This window comes from Takifugu rubripes, chromosome 11 (assembly GCF_901000725.2).
Source record: "Takifugu rubripes chromosome 11, fTakRub1.2, whole genome shotgun sequence".
Taxonomy (NCBI): Eukaryota; Metazoa; Chordata; class Actinopteri; order Tetraodontiformes; family Tetraodontidae; genus Takifugu; species Takifugu rubripes.
Window position 1 is genome coordinate 7,323,584 of NC_042295.1, and position 26,455 is coordinate 7,350,038.

Consider the following 26,455-nt stretch of genomic DNA (forward strand, 5'->3'; position numbering starts at 1 on the left):
AACACACACACACACACACCCCGCATCAGCAATGTCTTACATAACCGAGTGAGTGATGGCAGCTGAGGACAGACAAAAAATACTGCCTTTGGCATTTGTCCTGTGAAAGTTGGACAGAGAGAAAACAGAAAGGGACAAGCAGACAAAACCAGTCTCTCTCTCTCACACACACACACACATGGACACGCACAGAAACACGTGCCTGTGCACACAGAAAGGGAGTTACTAAGAGAGTTTAAAGAGAAGAATATTTTCAGGGGAGGAGGTTGTTTATGGATCTTTGTTGCCTGCAGCGAAATGCCGCAGAGAAAAATGATCCCCAACAAGATTTTGATTGCAGTTCAGTCCATTTTCATGTTTTCAGTTTTCAGAGAGTCCCTCCAGACTGTGCTGCAGTTTGATGTTAAATATGAACTCTTTTTGCCACTGCAACAAAGCAAATCAATAAACATTTCAGATTAGAGCTGCTTGACCTGCCTCTGGGTACAGATGAAACTTGCAAAAATAGTTAAATCATCAAATATCTTAGCAAAGATTGTAAAGGAGAGGGACGCTGGCTTGTTTTGGAAGACACCGGTACCTTCAGACATGTCTGCTTCCTGAGACTCACAATGTTTTGAAGCTTCTCATTTTCTGATTTTGGCTGAGCCAATCATGAATTTAAGATGACTTCTCATCAAAATTTTATTACTCTTTATTTTTGTGTTCTTACAGAAATCACCGTCTTCTTTTTACGACATGGGATCAAACACATCCCAATTATGTTTCTGTTGAGGGCTTATTTAGTAACCACTTACATTTGTACTGAATTTAACTTTTCATGACTCTGCTCTCAACCTTTGCTTTATTTCAGTCCAAATGTGTTCAATAATTGCGTCCTACTACCAAATTACAAAATAAATGACATAATGTGACAAATTGTTTTAATTTATTTTACCTTAAATAAAATTGTGTTATTTTCAACTGTATTTATTTTTTTAAGCGTAGTTTTCATTTCCAGATCAAACCAGAGGACCTGCTATCTCACAACACAACTTTACCAATTACCTGCAGGATGTGCGTCACTGTGTGCGTCTGCAGCCGTCGTGTGTGCATTATGAGGGATAGTAATAATGATAAAAAATACTCCCATAAGCATCTGATGCAATTATGTTCTTTGATGATCTGACCGGGTAATCTACAGACAGCCCGAAGACAACCACACTGTTGGCAGACTGTTGAGCATGCATCAATCATGAAGGAAGCGAACCCACACGTACGTAGACTCACGTGTAAACCTGCTTGATATTATTATACAAGGAACCTACATGTAAATCATGCTCATTTATTGTGTTTATGTGTGTGTGTGTGTGTGTGTGTGCGTGTGTGTGTGTGTGTGTGTAGGATAGAGATGCTGCTTGACTGGGTCTGTGATCTAACACACAATGACACTTGAGCTGAATCTCGAAGGAGGTCTTGCTTTAGGTGGACATGAGACATCTGGGACCTTTGATAAGACCAGGTGATGTGTGCGCATGTGTGTTTTCTTGTAATTGCTATATATTGAGTACCAAAATATTCATTCTAGTTGCCAAGTGAGGCCTACATATTAAGATGGTCCTCTCAAATCCTCCTCTCATTTCATGCGTGCACTGAGCTGAAGAGCTGAAGTTTACCATAATTTTTGGCTTGTCTCTCCCTGTCCAGTAAATAACAGTTGCAGGCACCTTGGAGGGGGTAAACACTGCCCAAAGTTAAAAAAAAACCCCAACCATTTGATTTAAGTAATGACCACTGGACCACTGGGTTCTGACCAGCATAAAGCATTTCCACTGTCTATAATTGGTTGGGAAAACTGTTAAATCAAATCAAATCAAATCAAATCAATCTTTATTTATATAGCATCTGTTATAATCAAAATTGTTTCTAGGCACTTTGCAGAATCCCAGGGCCTGACCCGCAACAAGCAACAGTGGCAAGGAAAAACTCCCCTTTAACAGGAAGAAACCTTGAGAAGGACTACTCATGTAGGGGGACCCTCCTGCTGATGGCAGGCTGGGTAGAGAGAGCGGAGAAGGGGGAGGACAGGTAGAGGAGGGAACAGACAGAGATGATAGAAATATATTAATAATACAAGCTGCTGGTATAAGAGTAGAGTGGATCAGCAGGGTTGGAGGTCAGCAGGACAGCATACAGCTATAAAGGTGGCTATACCTGTAGATGGATACAGAGAGAGGGAGGGGAGAAGCAGAGAAACTATACAAGAAATAACATCATCAATGAGAGAAGAGGAGAGGAGAGGAGAGGGGAGGAGAGGAGAGGAGAGGAGAGGAGAGGAGAGGAGAGGAGAGGAGAGGAGAGGAGAGGAGAGGAGAGGAGAGGAGAGGAGAGGCAGCCATGACCCAGTGGGGTGACAGAGGCCTGTCAGGTGATCATGTTTCTGGACCCCGGCAGCCTCGGCCTATAGCAGCATAACTAAGATGTTAACCTAATAATTAGACGACCCCCTAAGTATGATAATTTGTCTGTCTAGGACAGTAACTGCAACTACAGAATTAGTGACAAAAAGCTTTTTCAAAGAGGAAGGTTTTAAATCTAATCTTAAAAGTAGAGATGGACAGGGAGCTGGTTCCACAGCAGGGGGGTCTGGTGGCTGCACGGCCCCCCGTTCTACCTTTAGAGACTCTGGGGACCACAAGTAAACCAGCATTCTGAGAGCGGAGCAGTTCATTGAGATGATAAGGTGTCACTAGCTCCTCCAGGTAGGATGGAGCTAGGCCTCTGAGGACCTTACAGGTCAGAAGAAGAATTTTAAAAATTATTCTAAATTTAATGGGCAGCCAATGATGAGACACCAGTACACCAGGAGTTATGTGATCTCTTTTGTCAATACCTGTCAGAACTCTGGCTGCAGCATTTTGGATCACCTGGAGGCTTCTTAAAGAGGAGTTTGGACACCCTGATAATAAAGAATTACAATAGTCCAGCCTGGAAGTAACAAATGCATGGACTAACCTCTCAGCATCATGCCATGTCAGTAGTTTCCTGATCTTTGCGATGTTTCTCAGGTGGAAAAAAAGGCACGTCTAGAGACTATTTTAATGGGTGAGTTAACAGACAGATTTTGGTCAAAAGTTACTCCAAGATTCCTCACAGAGAGACTAGACGCTAACGAGATACCATCTAGAGTGATCATGTGATCTAATATATCCCTGAGAGGTTCAGGAACAAACACCATGACCTCAGTTTTTCCTGAGTTAAGGAAGATGAAATTTGAAGACATCCAACACTTTATGTCTTTAAGTCAGGTCTGAAGCTTCACTAACTGCTCTGTCTCCTTTGGTTTCATGGATAATTATAGCTGAGTGTCATCAGCATAACAATGAAAATTTATTCCAATAAATAATGTTTTCTTAGGGAACCATGTACAAAGTGAAAAGGACTGGTCCAAGTAAAGAACCTTGTGGAACTCCATGGCTAACCCTACTGTATGAGGAGGGAACACCATGGACATGAGCAAACTGGTATCTATCAGATAAATATGATCTAAACCAATCTAGTGCTGTCCCTTTAATCCCAATCATATGTTCCAGTCTCTGTAACAGGATGCTGTGATAAACTTTATCAAAAGCAGCACTGAGGTCAAGCAGAACCAGCATAGCAACCAGTCCATGATCTGAAGAAAAAGAAGATCATTAGTAACTTTAATAAGTGCTGTTTCTGTGCTGCGGTGAGCTCTAAAGCCTGACTGAAACATCTCAAACAGGGTGTTTCTCTACAGGTGCTCCAGTAACTGAGTCACCACAACCTTCTCTAGCATTTTAGAGATAAAAGGAAGGTTGGATATCGGCCTATAATTTGCTAAGACATCAGGATCCAGTGATGGTTTTTTAAGCAACGGCTTAATCACTGCCACCTTGTAGGACCGGGGTACATAACTAAAGTCACTAAAGAACAATTGATCTGGTCCAGGATAGATCTGCCTATCATTGGTAAAACATCCATCAACAGGTGTGTTGAGATGGGATCTAAAAGACACGTTGTGGTCTTGGATTTCTGAATTAGCGAAGACGCCTCCGAAAAATATATAGGGGTGAAGGAGTTTAAGGGCTCATTGGAGACCCTGTATGTTCCCACAGTCAGCACATTTGGTGATGGTCCAGTTGTTGGGATGGCCTGGTTAGCTTTTTCTCTGGTAGCTAGAACTTTATCAGTGAAGAATCTCATGAAGTCTTCACCACTAAGAGAAGAAGGGATACATGGATCTAGAACACTGTGATTCTTGGTTAATTTGGCCACAGTGCTAAAAAGAAATCTGGAGTTATTCTGGTTTTCTTCAATTAAAGAAGAAAAATAAGCTGTTCTAGCCTTACGGAGGGCCTTTTTATAAACTGCCAGACTGTCTTTCCAGGTTAAATGGTAGGTATCTATTTTACAAGAATACCACTTCCTTTCCAGTCTTTGCACTTTCTGCTTGAGGGTCCTAATGTGTGAATTATACCAGGGGGCACACCTCCTTTGATTTACTATTTTCTTCTTCAGGGGGGCCAACAGAACCAAGCGTGATTCTAAGTGAGGCTGCTGCACCTTCAGCAACAGAGTTGACCTCGGCAGGACTAAGATTATAATGATTGATCCCTGGAGAAGCACACTAGTGTTGACTTTGGTCCTGATACAAATTTCTTTTAATATGAGACTTTTAACACTCCACCCTCACCCACACAGTGCTTTCTAACATAGCAGAAGCTCCACTCAGAGAGGATGGAGGGAGGGAGCGAGGGAGGGAAGGGGGCGGATGGATGGATGGATGGATGGATGGATGGATGGATGGATGGATGGATGGATGGATGGATGGATGGATGGATGGATGGATGGATGGATGGATGGATGGATGGATGGATGGATGGATGGATGGATGGATGGATGGATGGATGATACTTGGGCTGCAGCTCTCTGACTCCCCGTCCTGTCTGTCTTGCCCAGCCTGCTTCAACTCACTGTAGACTTCTATTTTTGTTAATTGTGGTTTCTCACTGCAAACCATCAGTAAAAGGTTATACCTGACTAAGTCACGTGGCTTTGTGTGTGTGTGTGTGTGTGTGTGTGTGTGTGTGTGTGTGTGTGTGTGTGTGTGTGTGTGTGTGTGTGTGAGTGAGTGAGTGTGTCTGTGGTTTTTAACAGCAACTAACAAAGCAATCTTTGTTCAAATCCACCAAACTTCATTTTGGTGCCCAGCAGGGGGGCCGAGTGTGTGTGGTGTATGTGTGGTATGTGTATGTAGCGACCAGGCAAAGTTCCAATTAGTTGCTGCTACTCTTAACTTTCAAGTTGTGGATAACACTGTTGTTCTCACCCAAACACACGTGCAGAGTGAGAACATGGCCTACAGCCACATTCACATTACGTGGATACAACCCCCCGTTTCCGTGACTATGCCAGCGTATCTGGGAGTCCACGTGAAGGCTGAGAGCAACAGAGATGGGGGAAAACATGGACCAGATAGTTGTCCTTTCAGCATCATCACTTCTGTTGTGCTTGGAAGCAAACGTTGTCTCACCCACCCCTCTTTACTCACCCTCCTCACCGAAATCTCTAAGGTTCTCTCTTACCCCTCCTCTCCTCCTTTCTCATGCGGTGCTTCCTGCGTTACCTGCATCCCCTCCAGCTAATTGTGCCCCCACCTATTCTTGCTCTCCTTCTCCTTCTTTCACATATACACACATAGCTACCAGCAGCTCATGCTAACTTTTCTTCTCCTCCATACACCCACTTCCTTGGCATTCCTCTCACTAAAGAAGATTCCACCATCCAACAATCTTTCCCCGTGTTAACTATATTCCACAGATTTGACTTTTTGATTGTCTTCAACTCCCTTTTATTCGGCGAATAATTGGGAACAAGACAATGAGGTGCAGCCATTTGTACAGATACGTGTTGTTTATATAATTCCATTACTGTTAATTGCCACTTATTCCTAATTAGGACCGTGGGGGGATCTTGGAGTCTATCCCAGCAACCACAGACCATTACGCATGAATAAATCCTGGATAAGTTGCCAGACCATCACAGGGTATACATGCACGGTCACAACTAGAGTCAAATCAAGCTAATGTGTATGTTTTGTTCTAGGGAAACTACAGCTTGACAAAGAAAGACCAGAGTTGCAATGGCTGCCTCTCCTCTCCTCTCCTCTCCTCTCCTCTCCTCTCCTCTCCTCTCCTCTCCTCTCCGAGTAGATCATTGATGATGGCTGTTTCCGAAACCACCCCCTATACCCTACATAGTGCATTCAAGAGTGTGGACGCCATTTTGAAATAGTGTCCGAATTGTTAGTGAGCATTGCTGTACCCGATGTAGTGCACTCAATATCTCCCACAATGCACTGTGAAAAGTAGTGTATAAGCGAGCACCCTAACTCGGAAAATGTATCCCAATCAGCCTTTACGATACGTAAGCAGCTATTTTGTGTCCTGAGAGCAAGAACAAATTTGAAAAAAAGCATATCATGCAGGACAGTGATTCACTGTGTTGAGATAATTGACAAAGATTTTGCTGGCAAGCATTTACATTCTATTCTTTGGCATTGGAAAAAATAATGACGTAGAGGACACCGCTCAGCTTTATCGGAAGGATAAATGACAAGTTTGAGATAAGGGAGGAGTTTCTGGCCATGAAATCCCTAAAGGGAAAAACGTGGAGACGCTTTGCATGACAGTGTGTAGGTGGCCATGGAAAGGCACAAGCTACCTGTTAGGATTAGGTTTTTACAGGACCCAAAAGCAAGCAAAATGCAGTGATAAAGAGTCCAAAAACTAGTCTTTATTCACAAATCAAACTGTCAGTCCTCCTGGACCGCAGGGAAGCACTCATCCAGTCTTCCGGGCGCACAGAGAGCTCCAGGGTGGAGCCAACATAGGAGTCAGGACCCACACACTCTCCAGTCCCCAGGGTGACATGGAGACCAGGGAAACCACCAAAACACTCCAACTCTGGCAGACAGGTGCTCCGTCCATAAATAGGTGGCCTGATGAAGATTGCCGACAGGTGTGCCTGCCTGCAGCGCCAGCTGTTGCCAATATTGGCTCCTCCACGCCCCGTGCAGGAAGAAACCAAACAACATACAACCCAGAACCCTGGACCCCAACACTACTTAGCTAAGAAATGTCAAATTGCTCAAAAGAATTTAGGACCGGGTGAAAGAGGACAACCCTAGGCAGGAAAACCCAGTTCTTATAAACTCATAAACTTTATTGAAACGAGGGGACTTCAGCATCATCATTTTTATTATTATTATCATTTTTGTTGTTGTTTCTTGAAGAAACTGACGCCAATCACCAGGACTTGCTTTACCACTCCAATGCCCGCTGGTTAAGTTTGGGGAAAGTGTGTCAACTTTCAACTTTATTTGTCCCCAAAGGGCAATTGGTTTCGCAGCAAGACAGGCAAAAACACACAACAGAACCTACAGAGGTTACGGTGGGAGGGGCACTGGGTAGGCACTGAATGTTAAGGCATGGAGAATAAGGAATGGCAGGTTGATATTGCAACCCCTATACACAATGAGTCTGGGAGCTTAAACAGGAGCTCATTTTTGGAACTACTTGAGAAAGCTGATGATTTTCCTGAGCTGAGTGACACAGGTTGGCTTTGTGATTTAGCATTTGCTGGGGATATATTGTCATATATGAATGAGCTGAATTTCAAGTTACAAGGGAAAGACCAGTTTGTGCATGAAATGCACAAAAACGTCAGTGCCTTCAAAACCAAGCTCGCCTTATATTCAAAGCAAATGTCAAACAAGTTATTCACTCATTTCCCCACACTGGTGACATTGAAAGAGGCCCCTCAATGTGTGCAAAATACAGAAAATCACTGGATGACCTGCATGGAGAATTCTCCCGTCGTGAACAGACCTTTATTGTGATGAACACCAACAAAGCAGCCCGCAATATCACGGTAATGCCTTTTTTATGTTTATGTTTATTATGTATCCACCTGGTGCTGGCCTAGGCTAATGCAGTATGGGGGGATGCTCCTGCTGATGGCTGATACCACTAGAGAACAGAACCTTCTGCAACTTCAGAACATATAGAAGTGCTCTTAAGTGACAGGTACTGGCAAAAGCTGGAATACAGTAAAAACTGATCCCTGTTAATTAGTCTCCATTTCGAATGATGATGAAAGTGTGGTGGCCTCCAAACACTGAGCTCACATATTTTAACATGATAACAACATTCCAAAATGTGCTGCTTCTTTCACAGCAACTTCTGTCAAAAAGACCTTTGAGAGTAGAAGGAGGATTGTTGCTAAAGCGTAGCGTCCCATCATCATGTAAAAAGTATAAAAAGAGGGCTGTTTTCCATCTCTGAGTTCAGCAGAGAGCCTGTCCTGCTGCTGGTTTTGGCAGGACGTTGTGACCTGCTTCATAAATACTTCATATGAAAACCACTGCTTCAATCAGGTACAACTGCACTCTGGAGAGCTTTGTTATCCACAGCATGCCCGGCGTGCACCTACAAACTTTTGTGCACTTGCATTGCAGAGACAGTGCGAAAAGGAAACTCTCATTTTTTTGCTGAATGATACATCCAGTCACTTTGATCTTCCGTGGAGTTAAACAGGGAAAGAGGTGGCAAAAACATGAGAAATCCATGAAGCAGATCTCTACAAATCTATTATAGCCAAACTAAAGAATATATAGATGGTGATTCTAGCATCGTAATTGAGATGGATTTTCTTTGCTGCCCACTAAATAATAGCGTTTAATATTTCTGAGAGCATGAACAAAAATCCCTTAAAAAATCTTTTTTTTTGGAGGAGGGGGGGGATCCTCTCTCTTCATTTGATCCGTGTCCAGGAGTACTGTATATTTTACTGCCATTGTTGCTTTCACAACAAGGCTCTGGGTTCTTGTAAATGTTTCTATTCTAACTACAAGTGCAGCTTAATACTAACCTACACAATGTAAAAGAGAATCAGCCAGTAAGAAAAGGAAACTCTGCTGGTGCACTCACACAAAACCTTTCCTTTAGGGAGTTTTACTTCTTTTTTACATACTGAAAAGTACTAAAAATCACATCTAAGACATTTGTCTGATTCATTGGATCAAATATTTAAATGTGTTTGCAAGCAAGTAAACAGTGAAACCACCTACCTTCTAATATATAGGCTAACTGTAAACATGTGTCCAATGCTCATTTCATTCTTGTGGGTTTTTCTATTCTTCTACATCACTCCAAAATTTAGGGCAGACTTCCTAGAGGTGAAAGTGTGAGGAATCCTTCAGCATATAGTTGTCACTCTTGAGCAGCTGCTTGGATGATAATCTGCCACCAGATGTCACTGCTAATGTAGAGAACAGAACATGACAGTTCCATCACCAGCTTGCTGGAGATGATTAGCAGTGCGTGCTTGCATGTCTTGCTTCAATGTTTCTGTCCCACGGGGTTGTTGGATGGATTGGGAAGATGTGTTCTGAGTTTATCTATGGTACATTGACTCTTTTTTCTCTTACCAAATCCAGTGATCATGCTGGAATAAAATCCACTTTTTCTTAACTACAGCTATTAATTAGCAAAAGACAAGTTACTTTGAGTATTTTACTCTAAATTAGAAATGATAAAAGTTTTAGTCTAGTCCTCCCTCCCACGTGCCATCCTCGTCATTACATTACACAGCACTGGTGCTCGACTATACCTGGAGAATAGTAAAACAGATTTCAGGCCACTGCAGATGACTATTCCCTTGTTCCTACTACTCCAAACCATCACAGGAAGGGATCAAAAGACTTGACCAGAACGTGAAAAAACAGGCAATCGTTACTATTTTTTGCAAATATAATGGTATTGGTTTGTATTTTAGAATAATATTATTCTAAGGTGGCATAATCACTCATGTGCTTATTGATATACGGTACCTTTATTTTTCCTCATCCCTCTCATTTGGAGATGAACTGAAGTCAGAAAAATCTAAATAAGGAATAATAACCGACAATGTGGTGCTTCTGTAAGCAAATAACATCTGCAGTACCGTCCCTATTTCATGGAATTTGATAAGAAAAACTCACTATATGTTATTCAGCACATACATAACATTTTAAGGACAGTCAGTGACTTTTTATGTGTAATCTTTGTGTTGCACTTTGAATAAACTGACATAGGTTCAGAAAGTCTTTTAAAAAAATATTAAACTTGTGTGTATAAATATACATGTGTAACTAGTATGTATATAATGTGGAGTTTCGTATGAATTATATAGAAAATATTATCGTATAGTTTACTGATGAGTTATTGAGACATTTAAATAATTTATCATAGCGTGAGTTTCTACGCCCTGAAGGACTCAGAATATCGTTCCTTTACAAACCCATATGGACCTGACAGATTTAATGAAAGCTTCATTTGCAGATACACTGGAATGTGATGTGAGGTGTGAGAAGCTGATTCCTGAGAAAAGCTCCCACATGGGAATAAAAAAAAGATCATCATTGAAGATGCAATCTGACACAATCAGAAGCTGGAATCGGTGCTATTTCTGGAAATGAGCAGCACAGCTGAATAAACAAGGACGCGATTCGAGCAGCAAGTAAAAAGCTCACTGAAGTGGGTTTATACGACGGACCTTAAACACCTCATTCATTCATAGATTTTAGTCAGCATCCATCAATAAGCAACGGGTCATTCTCAAACATTTCCGCGTATTCTCACCTATTCGCTGCTTCAGTAATAATAATAATCCAAGAAAGAAGTTTTTTCTTTCTATTGCAATCACACACTATTAAATGCACCTAACTCATTCATGAGCACCGCTGGCTGCCAGCCATGATAAACTGAAGCACTCAAAATATTTAGCTGTGACTTCACACCTATGCAGGCGCGCTCACACGCACAGCCACTGGCGGACGCACACTAACTTGGCATGCTAAGTGCTCCATTTGCTTATCAGCCGAGCACATGACGATAACCAAATTAACGGCAAGACTGTAAACGTAGGAATATGATGCTCTGCTCACTATTTTTTAAAGATTCACGAAACTACGTTTACTAAAGATGAGAATTGTGAATTTGTAAGTGGGGATGACGGGACAACTAGAAATATATACATTATCATCACCGAGCATCATCCCATTCGGACTGCTGTGCGCGTAAAGCTGCTACGCATGCCAACGTTGAGATAGAACTGCTTCACGAAGCGCCAAGTGTCCAGTGGATGGAAGGTCATAAGCACACAGAAACAGAACAGTCTTTCAGGACCAGAATGTGAACCAGTCTTACCTGATCCCGCGGAATGCAAGGCAGCGAAGTCCTGCGGTGGGACTGGTTGTTGCTCTGAGCGTGAGCCATCATTTCCGAGGCCGCTATGGAGCTGGCTCTCCGTCTCCGTTTGAAGACAGGGATGTCCTCCTCCTTCGCCCCGGTCACAGAGCCACAGCACCCCGTCCCGTTGGTCCCTGGGGCCGGCAGGAGCCGGTCAGCATACCGCGCAAGCAAAACCCCCAGCAGACCCAGCAGGTAGGCCAGGTAGGGTCTCCAACTGGCTCGTACTCTGATGAAAGAGACGAGCGAGACGGACCTGATGACGCCAACGGAGACGAGGACGGACACTCCCTGACGCAGCTGGACGACCAGCAGAGCCCCGCTGCCCAGGCAGCCGAGGACAACCAGAGTGGCGGCGAGGGACAGCAGCTGCTCCTCTGTCCCGCGCAGGAGGGACTGAGCTGCGGCTTCGCCCAAGTGACACACCAGCAGCAGGAGGAGCGCGGTACGGGGGAGCACTCCGGAGCGAATCAGATAGAGTCCGACGCAGAGAAAGGCACATACAAAGATGACAATTGGAGGAGCGCAGGAGCACGCTGTAAAAAACACATCCAGAGCGCAGCACGACGAGAAATCAAATATGGAGCCGTCCAAGTCGCTGCTATTTCCGCTGCTGCTGCTGCTGCTGCATGCATCCCAGTCGACCAGTCTGAGCAACAGAGCGAGAGTAACAGAGACGCAGGCAACACAAAACACAGACGACAATGCTCGGCAAGTCCATGTCACGGCAACTCTCAGACGCGACTGGCTCCCTGCGTCTTGGCACAACGGGGTAACACATGTCTTCACGTAGCCGCTGCACTCCAACGCCGCCCGAGGGCTTTTGTCAAGAGCGCGACCCAATGAGCCCCCGTCTGACTCCAGAAACATTACTTTGACTGGATTTGGCGAGGACCATCCGAGAAACCAGAACTTTTACTTTCTCAGCTCAAATGTGTGTGGTCAGTTTGACCTCAACGATCGCGCACACCAAACATGGGTCAATGACGCCAAAAGTTCATTGTGTGCAGCATGAATCACTTAGATGATGTTGATCACCGAGTTTGTTTGAATGTGTGTGGTTGATGACTTCCTTACATCTGCAGTAGCCATGCGTGTCCCTGAAGTCAACCTGTGAACCAGAAAACGTCTTTTGACTGAAAACCACCTCCTCTCTCCGCTCTTCCCCTCGCTCTCTCTCGCTCTCGCTCTCTGTTTGTCTGTCTGTCTCTCCTCCCACTGACCAGCATCCTTGGTTTGTGTTGGTCCTGTAATTCGTCCTTCATCTCCAATTTCCTCTCTTTTGGTTGAGTCCATCAGCTTCAGCAGCTGATGGGACTCGGATCCATGTCTACACCAAGATTTATTGGCTTGTCCTCAAAGATTAATGATAAAATAAGGTTATTGATGACATTAAACACATTTTTAAAGTTACTCTGAATTGTAAATAGGCAAAGACAGAACTTCTTGCCAGTTTAAAACTAGAAATTATTCTGTATCATTTAAGTAACAGGAAGCACATACAGGACAAAATGTTCCCAGGTGATGCCCAATGATGTCCTCCAACACTAAGAAATAAAAAATACATAAAATGAAAAAGACAATCCCACAACAACAAAGCGCAAAATCCAGTTGTAGCAATAATCATCTGTCTGCATGTGATCTGTCTGCTGGATTAAAATTCTAAATTACATCATCCTGAGCTGCCTGGCTCACTGGCTGAGGAAAGCCTTCACCTGTTTGCCCTACATTCTTATGAGAGGCTTTATCTGGGTGCACCACCAGGGTCTATAAGCTCCAGCAAAAGGAGCAGTTCTTTCTGCAGGATTAGGAATTCAAACATGGGCGAGAAAATGATGTTCTGACCTCAGTCACTTTTATTTTCCTTGCATCATGTCTGAGCAGTTTCTTTGGAATGGTTGTAATGAGTGTGACCAATCCTCTAGATTGTCTAACATTGTTTCTGCCTCTTTTTGTTCTTCTAATTTTGTTCATCAAAGTTAATTTGTGTGTACTCCTGTTTTTACGGCACAATGTTACAAGGACTCTGTGATGTGGTGTAGCTCAGGGTTTGTCATCTCTTTAACAATAAAAGTGGAGGTGTAGGCGCAGCAGCAATGGCAGAGACAAATCTCACTGCTTCACATCGATAGAAACAGGCCGTAAATCACATGTTGTTAATATTAGTTGTCCATGAATCTCACCATCAGAGATGTTGTCCAGACACACACTCTCCCAGTTGTACTTAGGAAGTATTTCAAGAGTGTCATCCATCACTGTGAGGTGCTTAAAAGAGCTGGATGCATGTGGATGTTTAATATTTGGCTCTTGGACAACCATTATTGATGCTTTATATTTATGCTGCAATTTAAACATTGGTTTGTTTCAGCCTGTGAATGACTGGATTGTGTGTGTGTGTGTGTGTGTGTGTGTGTGCGTGTGTGTGTGTGTGTGTGTGTGTGTGTGCGTGTGTTTGTGTGTGTTTGTGTGTGTAAGGATTAGGTCAGGGGGTTTGCAGTGATGGTAGAAAGATAGAAGTTAAAAGATGTGACAATTACTCTAATACAAATTCCATTGTTTTAATAAAACACATATTAATTATCTTTATATCTTTATTTCCGTGCTGTTTACACTTTCTGTAGATAAACGAATCAACTGCTACTGGAGTCCACGGTAAGCTGCTTGGTTTCATTTCAGTCAGACAGAAATAGTATTTAAAGGAGACATACTGTATACGCACTTGCATGCCTCATGTTGTTGTAATTAGTAATACTGCCAGTAGGGGGAGACAGATGCGCTCCACAGGTGTAGGAAAAATCATTAACTCAATTAATAGGTAAGGGGTAATTAAAGGGTAGCTTCACAACGTCTCTAATGCTTTCTTTTCTTTTCTTTTCTTTTCAATTCTCTGTTACTTTTCTGAGTTAATCGTGTGGCCACTTCAAATCGACAGTGTATAAACTGTGTATAAACTAAGTGCCCGCTTATTCATGCTGATGTAAGTTATTATGCGGCAATAATGGGGGGTATCCAGTATTTTTCACACGTCAACATACTGCAACAATGGCATAGTTATGTCATTGTATTTCCACATATCATAAGTAAACTGAATAAAATTATTCAGTAACTGCGGATCAATGCAGGAAAAGACCACAATGGCATAGTTATGTCATTGTATTTCCACATATCATAAGTAAACTGAATAAAATTATTCAGTAACTGCGGATCAATGCAGGAAAAGACCATTATTAGTTAGCAGGTAACTTGCAAACAAAAAAGGTCACTTTGGAAATGACTTAAAGACTTTTACATCATCTTCAACATCTAATTGCTGCAAAACATCGCAAAAACTTTCTCTTTGTACTTTAAATCCATTATTTATTTTGTGCGGCATGTTTTACAGCCTCATTCTTGCAAACTTCTGCTTTTCAGACTTATATAGTGCTAGTTCCTGTTGCCACAGAGGGTTTTGTTTAATAATACATAAAGCTATCAGTCACACTCAGCCACAGAGACGTCAGTGGCCGTTTGTTTACCTTGCTGGGATGACAGCGTGCACGTCAAGTGTGTCTCTGGTTCTTTTAAATGACATTACTGTCACAATGTCTAACTGCTTCTCTGTGCTTTGCTAAACACTACAGAGGTTATTTATATGGTTATGTTCTGCCCCTTCCCAGCACTGGAGCAGCGGAACGTCTGGATAAAGTGGTACGTTCTCACAGTGACTGAGGAAACACGTCTCACTGCTCCAAACAAAACACACTGTGAGCGATCTTCAAGGATGTCAAAGGTGTTTGAGCGATTCGGGTTGCTTGGGAAGGAAAAGGTCTGTTAACTGTCGGCGGTAAAAAGTCAACAACATTCTCCCAATTTTTAAATTCAAGTTTACATGATGGAAAACACACACGCATTGGTGATGACTGTATATGGGCAATCTTTTTGGATAACTTCACCCATTTTCGTGAGGAAGTTGCTCTATACCTTGACTGCTATGACTGCAAGTGGAGGTATAAAGCATCCTGCCTTCCAGAACGCCTTGGATGGTTGTCAGTGCTACATGTAGCCGCGTAGCCTCACAGCTCATTAAAATATAGCCTCAACCACTTTTTTGCAAGTCAAAGCAAATCCCATTTAATTATACAATGAAATCTTCTCCACAGCTTTAACCAAAAATAAAGGTGTCTTGGAGATGTTATGAGTAATGGTCATTGAACATATAGGATGCTCAATGACCATAAACACAATGTTTGTATATTTCTTTCTTTTGGTTCCTACCCAAAATGTTGTCATGTCCATCATTCGCTTGTAACAACATCTGCCCCTCTGAGCTGTGTGAATAGAACCGGATGGAACCCTGACAACAGGAACATGCTCCAGACAACCAGATCTACCCATCGTGTAAATACTTCTTTTTTCTTTTAACCTTTAAGCTGCCACAGTGATGGGACAAACACATAAATGGATTAAAGGAAAGACGCAAAACTGCAGGGAAATTACCTTGAAGTGAAGGATGCTGGACTGTCAATAGAAATATACAGAAAGTATTCATACCCTCTTACATTTTCCACTATTTCTTATGGGGAAGTCTCATGTCAGAAAAAAAAAATCAGGTTTTTCCCTCGTCAAGCTACACTGAGTACCTCAGAAGGTCAACCTTAACACAGAATCATCCTGACTGAGCTCCATGTCCACATCTGTATTTCCCGTACCCACTGTGGTACATGGTGTGTGAAAATCATTGTAGTCTCATTGTGGCTACTGCTGGTGGTCTAGCCAATCCTTTGGGTTGTCTGATAACATGTTGCTGATTAAGTTAAGGTACTGACTATTTCAGCGTTTTATTTTCACTTCATTAACACGTGTTAGGCACATTCACAATGGGGACGGGCAATTATGAAGCGCTGCCAGCGAGCTTTCTTGATTAAACAAGGTCAAAGAGGAAAATGACAAACCTCCTATTACATTCCCCAACATGGATTTAGAAATGCTGCTTCGGATATTTATTGTGTTTCAGAAAAATGCCATGGGAGGTTTCAATAGTTAAAAATGCTTAATCTAGCTCATTAACAACATATGAAATATGCTGGTTTTAAATCACTGACAAGCTGCTATCAGGTGCCGCAATCACCATGCATGTTTCTTCAGAGAACATTGTAAAAGAGCTGAAGAGGTGAAGCTGAAGAAAGCTTCAGCAGATGCTACGCAGTAGACCCTCATATGAGCCTGGTTCTCATCAAGGTTCCTTCCTGTTGAAAGTGTTTTGCTGCCACTGTTGCTTGTTTTGGGGTCAGGTTCTGGCGTTCTGTAAAGAGGCAATCGTGATGGTAACAAAGGCTGCTTCAATATAGTTGAGTTGAACTGAATTGGAAAATGGCACATCTAGCCTCACTGCTGCACTCTGGCCCCACTGTGGGACTGCATGTACAGATGTGTGTGTGTGTGTGTGTGTGTGTGTGTGTGTGTGTGTGTGTGTATGTGCGTGCGTGCGTGTGCGTGTGTGTGCGTGTGTGTGTGTGTGTGTGTGTGTGTGTGCTGTATCTAGGGGACTGCAGGTATAAAGAATATGGAGTAAGAGTATATGAGTATTCTTTATTTGACTACAGCTACTGTGTGATAATAACAGAGGGAAGTAGACAGGTGTGTTATCAGGAGTCGGTCCCCTGCTTTGCCGACAGTCACATTCCAATTTTGTTGCACACAGTCCTTCAAATCTGGTGTGTCACCTCTGACTGACCCCCCCCCCCCCCCCCCCTCCTATTCACTGTGTTTGTGCAGTTGTACAAACAGAGACGCTTCAAATCCAGCATGTTTCAAAAATCCCACTTAAACAGAGCAAATATGAGGTCTGGCCCAGTGTGACTGCAACGATGTGGAAGGTGAAGAAGCGTGACATGCAACTGCCAAAAGAAAATAGCAGTGAATTAAAGAGAAAGGCAGGTCACCATGCAGGGTCAACACCCCCCCCCCCCCCCCCCCCCCCCCCCCCCCCCACTACCACCACCACCACCACCACCATCTTCCCCTATCTAGATAGATAGATAGATAGATAGATAGATAGATAGATAGATAGATAGACAGACAGAGAGAGAGAGAGAGAGAGAGAGAGAGAACAAACCCACTGACATGCTGCTTTTATGAGTGACAGTAATATTTCAGAATTTACTGACTGTCAGTTATGGAATTGCTTCTTCTCTTTACATAAGCAACACATGTGCAGCTCAGTGTTCCGTTGTTCCTGTCTCTTCCCTTCCTGTCATGTGGTCAGCGTGTAGCTCTTGAGAGTTGTGTATTGTTACGATGAAATGTCAACACTCAAGGGTAGTGCAGTGGTTAGCAACAGTCCCCAAGCAAGAAGAGACCTCATGTCTCTGACTTGGCTAGTTGTCTTCTTCCCTTCCTGTCTTCTGAACTGAAGGACAGTTTCTTAATAATCGTCCAATTAATGCCTTGATAAGTTAATAAATGAGCCGCTATAATTTTAATCCTTGTGTTACAGCGGGGGTAGGGGGTGTATTCGTAGGCCACATCTCTGCTTATTGCATTCATTTTTGAGGACCTCTTATTGTCCTCAACATGAGTATCCCATTCATTGAGCATTGTCTATTGCTTTGAACCTTATGCTAATAGTCTGTTTAGATTTTTTGTCCGGCCAGCGAACAAGCTGCTGAACATCATTGTATTTATTTGCTGACGTCTCATAGTAATCAGTGCATCCCATTATCACTGTTACACAGCTTCTTTCTGTGGAAGCAATATTAGGATCTGTGGATTAACATTAAAAGTTTAGAGAACACTGTCTTCTTATTATTCTCTCTCATTAATGTACCATACTGGACCAGCAATGAGTCTTTAAATTATTTATTCAAAGCGTTCCTACAGAATTTCCCGACAAAGACTAAATACAAAAATGAAGATAGGAGAAGACACTTGTAAATGTTCATGCACGGCTTCACATCCACACACGCACAATTGAAGGCACACGGATTCGAACCTAAGCGGAAGCGCACTCAAAAAACATATAAATATTTGAATGAATACAATAAAGAAAGAGCAATGATACAAATAGCTTTGATTCAAAGGTCAGAAGCACCCGCGGGCCCAGATGTTAAACTTCCGTCCGTCTATAGCAGTTGTTACTGATAGAACCGACGCGCTGCTTCCCCCTTTGTTTATGAGTGCTTTGCATTTGCCTGTGTGCAAGAGGGGGGGGGGGTAATTGAGGGTGGTGATGCAGGGTGTATTCATGCAACATTCCTCCTCACAGAGAAGGCCCAGACTTCATCGATGCTGAGCTTACTCTAAGCGACAGAGCCCATCCAACCAGTCCTGATCCTCTCAGACTTTTCCCCCATTTGAACCTTCGTGTTCCTCCGTCTGACCCCCCATTGGTGACATCATGGCGCCTGGCTGTTGGCTTTCCTTGTGGCGACATTTCCTCTCCAGATACAGCCTTGTTGCCATATTAATGTGAAACCTAAGCTGATGTCCAGGGTACTGGATGAAAATGTGTGACGAATAAAAAATCAGCTATAGTTGGCCTCTTCTTCCACTTTAAAGCTTGTTGTGATCCTTTGGTCTCCTTTCAAACCAAACCCAACAAAGAGCTCCATCAGTTTTATTACTACTCAGTTTTGAGAGCAATGGAGGATTTAAATATGCATCTTACCTATGTTATGTGAATTTATTTTGAATTTCACTGAGGCTCTCCTGACTGAACCTGAACCAGACCCACATAAATGGATGAGGATGCGGTCAAACTAAAACAAAAGCAGCCCACAAAATAAAGACCAATAAAGATCTGGAAACGTGAACAAGAGTACCGGTAGATTTACTCAACACACATGTGAGAAACCTTTTTCTTAAGCACTTGAGCAGCTATTCCTCGTTCCTCCATGGACCTTTTATATACATTCACCTGTGATACTTGCAGAATTCTCTGCTGTGAGATGATTAGGGCTTAGAAGGACTTAACAAGCGTGTTTGCTGTGGGATAAAGCCTCCGCCCCCCCCTCCCCACACACACACACACACACACACAATCACCTCATCTGTATCCAGTGGATGACAGTGTACTTGCACTGAAATAGAAACCATTCCTGGGGGACTTGGCGGTTACGCTTCTGCAGCATTTTGTGCTCCGGACAGCTACAATATTGCTGCTGTGTGACCAGCTTATAGATGTTTAAGATGATTTCCAGATGCAGACTTTCAATGCTGTGTACAAAGTGAACGTCAGGAAAACAAAAACAACTGTTTGGAATCCGACATTTAATGGGCGAAGCTGTAAAACTCAAAGTATCTCTAGCAAGTTCATTGTGCAATCTGGCAGCAGAGTGTTGATGTTGCAAAAGTGCTCTTTCACATCCCTTCTGGATTTATGTGTCAGATTAGGCCCAATTTGTCCTGGGAGAGCTTTGAAATTCCTATGCATAAGTGAATTTGATCAGTCTTTTATTGCAGTCATTTGTCATGCCATGACAACTCAAATGAAAAACAAGACACAGTTCTCCCACTGCATAAAGCAAACTGTACGTCTTTAACAGACATAATATGTGAACTTTTCTCTGTAATCACATTCTCTGATGTGCTGTAACAGGGAGGAATCACAGAAGCTTCTCATCAACTCTGTACACCTGAGAGACACAAATGTATCTCCTCACACATTTATCTTAGTTCTGTTTTAGCATTGGTTTGTTTTTTTCCTTCTCATGAGGTCACTGTCACTCTGATACATATATACGCACTGATGATATGATGATCATCATGGGCTGAAGGCACCACCTGCAAATTTCAATCTTGACATATAAGTTGTGCACCAAAATAAGCAGTGTGTGCAGGCATCATGTGTCTGCATGTGTAACTGTATCTGTGAAACCACTGAAACCACGACCAGTTAAAAACATCTGGCCTCCATAAATAGTGGAGAAAACACAGCACAATAAACAGCTGGTAAACTGCTCCAGTCCTCATTGGAGATACGGGTTTGCCACAAGAGCGCGAGAGGAGGGAAATGCCTCTAAATGTACAGAAAAATCATGAGGACATGCAAGATTTCTATCAGTTTGTGCAGCTGGAAAAATTGGAAAATTCCCACCAAAACACTGGAAAATTCCCACCATTCTTCTCATTCACACTATTTTTAGCGGTGTGCTACATTTAACTGGTATTAGTGTAACTGTTGCTTTTATGTGAACACAATGTGTATTTATTTTAAATGATTTCAGGATTTGAACAAAAGGAGACAATCATCAGCTGTGTGGGAACACACTGTTCAGCCACATCCTGGCCCCACTCCTACTCGCCAAGTCCCGTCATGAAAAGAATGATGCTAATAAGAAGATGGCTGATGTGATTTCTACACGTTAACACTTCTGATAGTGTCTCTTGTAATTAGAATAGCTTTAAACAGAATAGGTTAAAATATGTTGATATGGTACAGAATCCCCTCCCTGACCAAATTCTCTGTGGTTAATCAGCCAGACCTGGAAGGTGTGAGGGAGTCTCTGCACATGACTATATATACAGTGATGCTTTTTAGTTTCAGTGTCACTTTCAGTATTCTGTGGAGTAATACATGACTAATCCCCCAATAAATAGGATTTAAAAGTCATTACAAGAGTGTCACTGATTTCCATTTATTCCATCAGAGATATTAGAATAGGTGTGCGTGAGTGTGTCTGTGTGTGCGTGCATTTGTGTATGTGTGCATTCACCCTTCTTCCACTTTATGCTGCTATTTACTTTGAGCATCATGTGATGAGGCTGCCAAAGAACTGCCTTTCACACGTTCTACACACGTGCACTGAGCACAGTCTGTGTGCACACGGCCATCTGTAAGCATGAATAATGCATGTGCACACATTCATTTTGCTGATTTGCATTTTGTGCAGATGTGCATACATGGAGCTCAGAGGTCATTAAGACAGTCTGGACAAAGAGAGGAAATCACTGGAAATGGTCCACACTGCAGCCATTAAGTCATCTAATTTCTGTGTTTATACTAATGAAAGGAAGAATATGTCTTATTAGGTTATCAAAAACTGCTGTTGATCTAACCTGGAAGCTTTGGTGGGTTGTGAGGGGCCAAATCGACCACATCCTTATCCTAATCATGTCCAATCCATCCAATCCATCCCCTGTAAATCCTGACAAACAATGAATAAATTAAGTTTGTAAAGGAGGAATGCTAGCAGGTAATTTTGTTAAAAAGCTTTGGCACAGATATTAACATTATCTCATCACTTTGCTATTTGACACAAACAGAATGCAGAGAGGGTAAACCAGGTTTGTGAGCAGATCTTGCTGAAAGCTGTTTTGACGTGAGAAAAATCTTTTTTAAGCTCATTTTCTCAAAATGGAATGATTTAACACATAATTAAATTAGGATTGGTCTAAGAAATTCGAAAAAATGTCATGTTTAACCTGAAACGAGCTCAGCTGTGTCTCAAAGAAGTAGGCTGGGCAAAAATAGGATCTCCTTTTGAATTTTCTGCTCTTCTGGGGCCTGATTTAATTAGGTCACTTAGTCTTTCTTATATATAAGTGGGAGGAGTAATGATTGAGTTTAATTCAGTATAACATTGTTTAGATAGTGTTCATTAGAATGTCTATTGTCTCAAGGAGGCAGAGGAGAGGAAAATATGGTGATCCACATGTGATCCACGTTCACATAAGAAACAAAACTATACTATAAACTATAACTGAAATATATATACAAATTATATGCATCATAAACTGCACCTCTTTAATGGGAAATCATGATTTTAAATTTGATTGAGTTATCTGTGTAGTTCAGAAAAGCACTGCATTGTAAATCAGTCAATAATCTTGTTCAGGAGATAGTATTTACTGTATAACATACTGTGCATTTGTGTTGCTGGTGAGAAGAGAAATGCTTTAGCTCAGTTAATTTGACTCAAACCTAGATTATGAACCAGACAGCTTGCAAGCGGTGCTGGAGTGTTGCAGTATCCGTGCGTGCTCACGCCGTATGTCCTCTCAATGGAAAGCTCCCTCATGCAGTCAGCTCTCATCTCATGCCAGCGCTGACGTCATAAGTGGCCCCTTTTTTCAGCCTCCTATTGGTCAACCTAATGTGACGCCTCTTTCGTGTTTGACGTGCAGGCAGGAAACTGACGTCACTGTAGTAAGTGGTCTGATCTTTGTCTTCCCCTCTCACACACTCATTATCCTGCTACTCTTTTAGTTCACACTGCAGGAACAATGAGCCTTTTGATGATTGGTTGATTAAAAACCAGCCTCTGGTATGTGTGTGTGCGTGTGTGTGTGTGTGTGTGTGTGTGTGTGTGTGTGTGTGTGTGTGTGTGTGTGTGTGTGTGTGTGTGTGTGTGTGTGAGAGAGATTACAGAGATTATTTCTTTTCACTACATCGATGCAATTTTTCAGACACTGACAACATAAAAATTGTGAGTGTGCGCTGATGTTGTCGAATCTCTCTTCACTCATTATTTTCAAATCCATAATTATGATATTGTGATAAGATTATCCTAAACTCTGATTAAAGATCCCAAAACTTTAATGAAACTAGGGAAGAGATCAAGAGTATTGTTCAATCATCCTGTGTGGATTTTTAATCTGCTTAATTTCAGTCATCTACTGCCTACATCTATATTCATCACCATTATCATCATCATCATCATCGTTTTTAAAGGAATGATTGATCACAGGATTTTAAACATAAATTTTACCGAAATAAATATTTAGTTGAAATATAATGTGTGTCAAACACAAACTATCCTGAAATATACCAGAATGCCATCTAAACAAAGAATAAATTAAAATATATTGTTAAAAAATATATTTTCATTGGGCTGTATTTGTAGGTGTAAATAACTTTTTTCAATAAATTAAAATAACCTTTTTTTTAAATTTGTTTTAGTGACACATTTCTAACTTGCTAAACTAAAAATTTTCCAAGAAATTGTGAAAATAGTATTATTTCTAAAATGTAGCGTTTTTGTACTACTGAATTACACATTTTAAATTTTATATAAATATTCATATTTAATTTAAAAATCGTCAGTGTACCACTGGGGGAGCCAGTGTGCCGGACTCACAGTAATGCTGCTTTAGGGAGCCGGCCGTCTTTGTACATTAAATAACTATGTGGCAAAATGTCACCATTGACAGCTGAAATTATTTAAATTTAATGAATTTAATTAAGTATTGGCTTTCACATATCAGTGATTTTGAATTTGTTTGGCCAAAATCTTTCTTAAGCAACTGATACCGTAGTCGCCTGTAATGGAGGGTTCAGATATAGATGGATTAATTAGCTATAAATGTAATGTTTGTTACAACTGCTTTTAGTAGAATAATGTTGGTTTTGGTGCACGCTGTTTCTGTTCCACAAATAAATTCAGTACCGTTGTATTTGGATTAGTTTTAATGGAGACCTTTTATTATATTACATTTCATATTCTAGTTGCGAGCTCATTCACGCAGCTACTACTGACACTGTGTGGTCAGAGTACGTAATAACACCCAGCCGACATAGTCTTCAACACCTCGTATTTGTGTATTCTCGCTCTCAGCCAGTATTTGGACATAAGTGCCTTTGCAGATATGGATTATTATCGTTATTATTGTTGGTGAGACGCAGCATGCTGAGACTCTAGTACCTCTAAATAAATCATGGATATACTGGTAATGTATAAGCCTCTCACTGCCTAAATTTAGTTGTATAAATAAGTTTGTAATTTTTGGTTTTGCGTTCAAGCAGATTATAAAGTGATGGGAGACTAGTATTAATAATAAAGATGAGATATTAAATGTAGCTAAAACTGAAGATTAGGTAACGTTAGACATTATTGTAATTAAAGAAATTGTCCATTCTCAGATATCTAAATTATTTTATTGACTTCTATTGCTGGTTTTGAAGATTAATAAAATTTATCGTGTAAAAGTATAGTTAACCTTGCACGTTATTGATTTGAATACGGTCTGGCAGCAACTGGCTGTAGTTTAGAGTCTGGCCACTAGTGGGAAGTAACGTGCATCAAGTACGATCCCCGATGCTTAAAGAATATTCATCAAGCATTAGTCGGTTCACCACTGTAATGTTCCAAAACATTGGATGCACAGCGGGCTTGCACAGAATAACTTAACACAGAAGGCAACATGCTGACAGTGAATCTGCCAGAATTCAACACGTAGATGTTGTTCAGGGTTCTCTTTTCTGAAACCCAGAAAAGAGAATTATTTTGCTCCAGTAGAATTCTGCATGATTTACTGCTGAAATTGAAAGAAAAGGAGTCTGGGGACCGCTGGTGCATTTGTGTGTTTTAATGTTGGAGGCTACACAAGAGGGGAGTTTCCTGTGGGTGTGTGTTAGCACCTTGCATATGTAATTAAATATTTGCATGATACAAGATCAGATACAGAAATGCAAACATTACTAATTATATACATATATAGACAGGAAAATAAGCAATTTCATCAATCAGTTTAATAAAATATAAGAGAGTAATTCTGGAGAATAAAAATAGTAAATAAGGTTTGCCAGTCTTTCACAGTGCTTTAGATTTAATTTAATTTTAACTGATATGAAGCAGCTTAGCAGCTCGGTTCCATCAGAATCTGCTCCACTTACCTGCACTCCACACTGTAAAAATGTTTGTTGTTGTAATTTCAGTCAAGGACCTTTACTGGAAATGATCAACATTATAAATCTACATTTTATTGGAGGATCCTTCTTAATTTCCTGGAGGAACAAAAGCATGTAGATAGAGAGGCGTAGAACAAACAGAATTATTTTATTATGGAGGTAATTATTAACATTGGCTGACCTGCTTATATTAATGGAAATATGCTTTTATTCTGAGACAGGTCGATGCACTTCCCTAAACTGTGGCATGAATAAACACACACACATACATACACACACACACACACACACACACACACACACAGATAGAGGCAGCAGCTGATGGCTTTGATAGCTTCCATAATTACATGGCAATCTTCATCCACCTTTTCTCTCTTTTTTTGCTCTCAGTTGAGCAGCTGGCAGCTGCTCCATCTCTAATTGCTTGTTTAGCTGCACATGGATGCTCCTTTCTATCTGAGGCTCCTCGCTGCATCTAACCTGCTCTCTCGCATGTCCAAGGAAGCTAATGAAGTTAAGCAGCCCCTTTTTAAAAGCCCCAGAAGCCACCCTGATGGCAGGACAAAGTGCTCCCCACTGCTGCCCTCTCTAGTCTCAGTCACAAGCCATTCAGAAGCAGCCTTCATTTTAAGCGTCTGTTTTCTGTCATGTTAAGTTCATCAGTTAAGAGTAAATAAGCAATAGCTTATCAAATTGTAACTTTAAAACTAGATTCTCACACTGTCTAACGCATTTATAACACACAGAGAAACAACAGAGTCTTTTGTTAGTGCGTCTCCCACACGACAAGCACCTTAATGGATCCTCGGTCAATTAGTTCTCTCGGTCTATGACCTACACTCCACCTATATCTGCCTTGCTTATCATGGTGGTCTGAGCGGGGCTGTTGGGGCCGTCGCCTGTGGTAATAAAGCTCAGTCAACTGCAGGCTTTTTCCAGTTCATTACCTTGACCTCTGTGGTACTGCCCAGCCGGGGTTTTCGTTTCACGTCTTTGAGAGAGACCTCAGCATAAACTCTCAACAAACGAGACTGTGAATTATTAACCTTCTCATCATGATGCAGGAGGGCTGCACTGACTCTAGTCCCCCGAGATTGGTGTCCAGCTTTCTGCTAAGCTCTGCGGCTGCAGAACAAACCAGTAACAAAGTTATGATGCTGTGTATGAAGGCTCTCGGAGCTGTTGCGCACAAAACCAAATTAACTGTAAGCGAATCACTGCATCTGGATATTGTTCCTCCGCCGCAGCCAAAACTAGGTGTACAGGTGTTGCAGCCCATTTGTGCATGTATAAGTCTCAGATTAAACCTTTAGGCTGTTAGTGAATTCATATATACAGTCTGTGCATCACAGCAACACTGAAACCTGAAGTCACTGTTATCAGTCAGACAGTCAACATCCTAAACGTGAAACCTCATCACTGCTGACTTATTTAATCATTTATTTTTTAACCTGGCATATTGCTCTTTAACCTGGCATATTGCTCTATTCCATATTAATGAACAGCTGTTACTAGTGTTGCATCACTGGGAAATAACATCCAATTAATATGACTT

The 26,455-nt window shown here is 41.7% G+C and overlaps 1 protein-coding gene across 2 annotated transcripts in view; it reads right to left on the reverse strand.

Annotated features, from left to right (window-relative positions):
* Positions 1-13,172, reverse strand: part of LOC101065673 (cGMP-inhibited 3',5'-cyclic phosphodiesterase A-like) — a 43,520-nt gene extending 30,348 nt beyond the window's left edge. For both annotated transcript variants that reach the window (XM_011608458.2, XM_011608457.2), the window contains exon 1: positions 11,253-13,172. In XM_011608458.2, the coding sequence (XP_011606760.1) occupies positions 11,253-12,164 (912 nt within the window). In that variant the 5' untranslated portion in view covers positions 12,165-13,172. The remainder of the gene's footprint in view (positions 1-11,252) is intronic.
* Between the last annotated feature and the right edge of the window lie 13,283 nt (positions 13,173-26,455).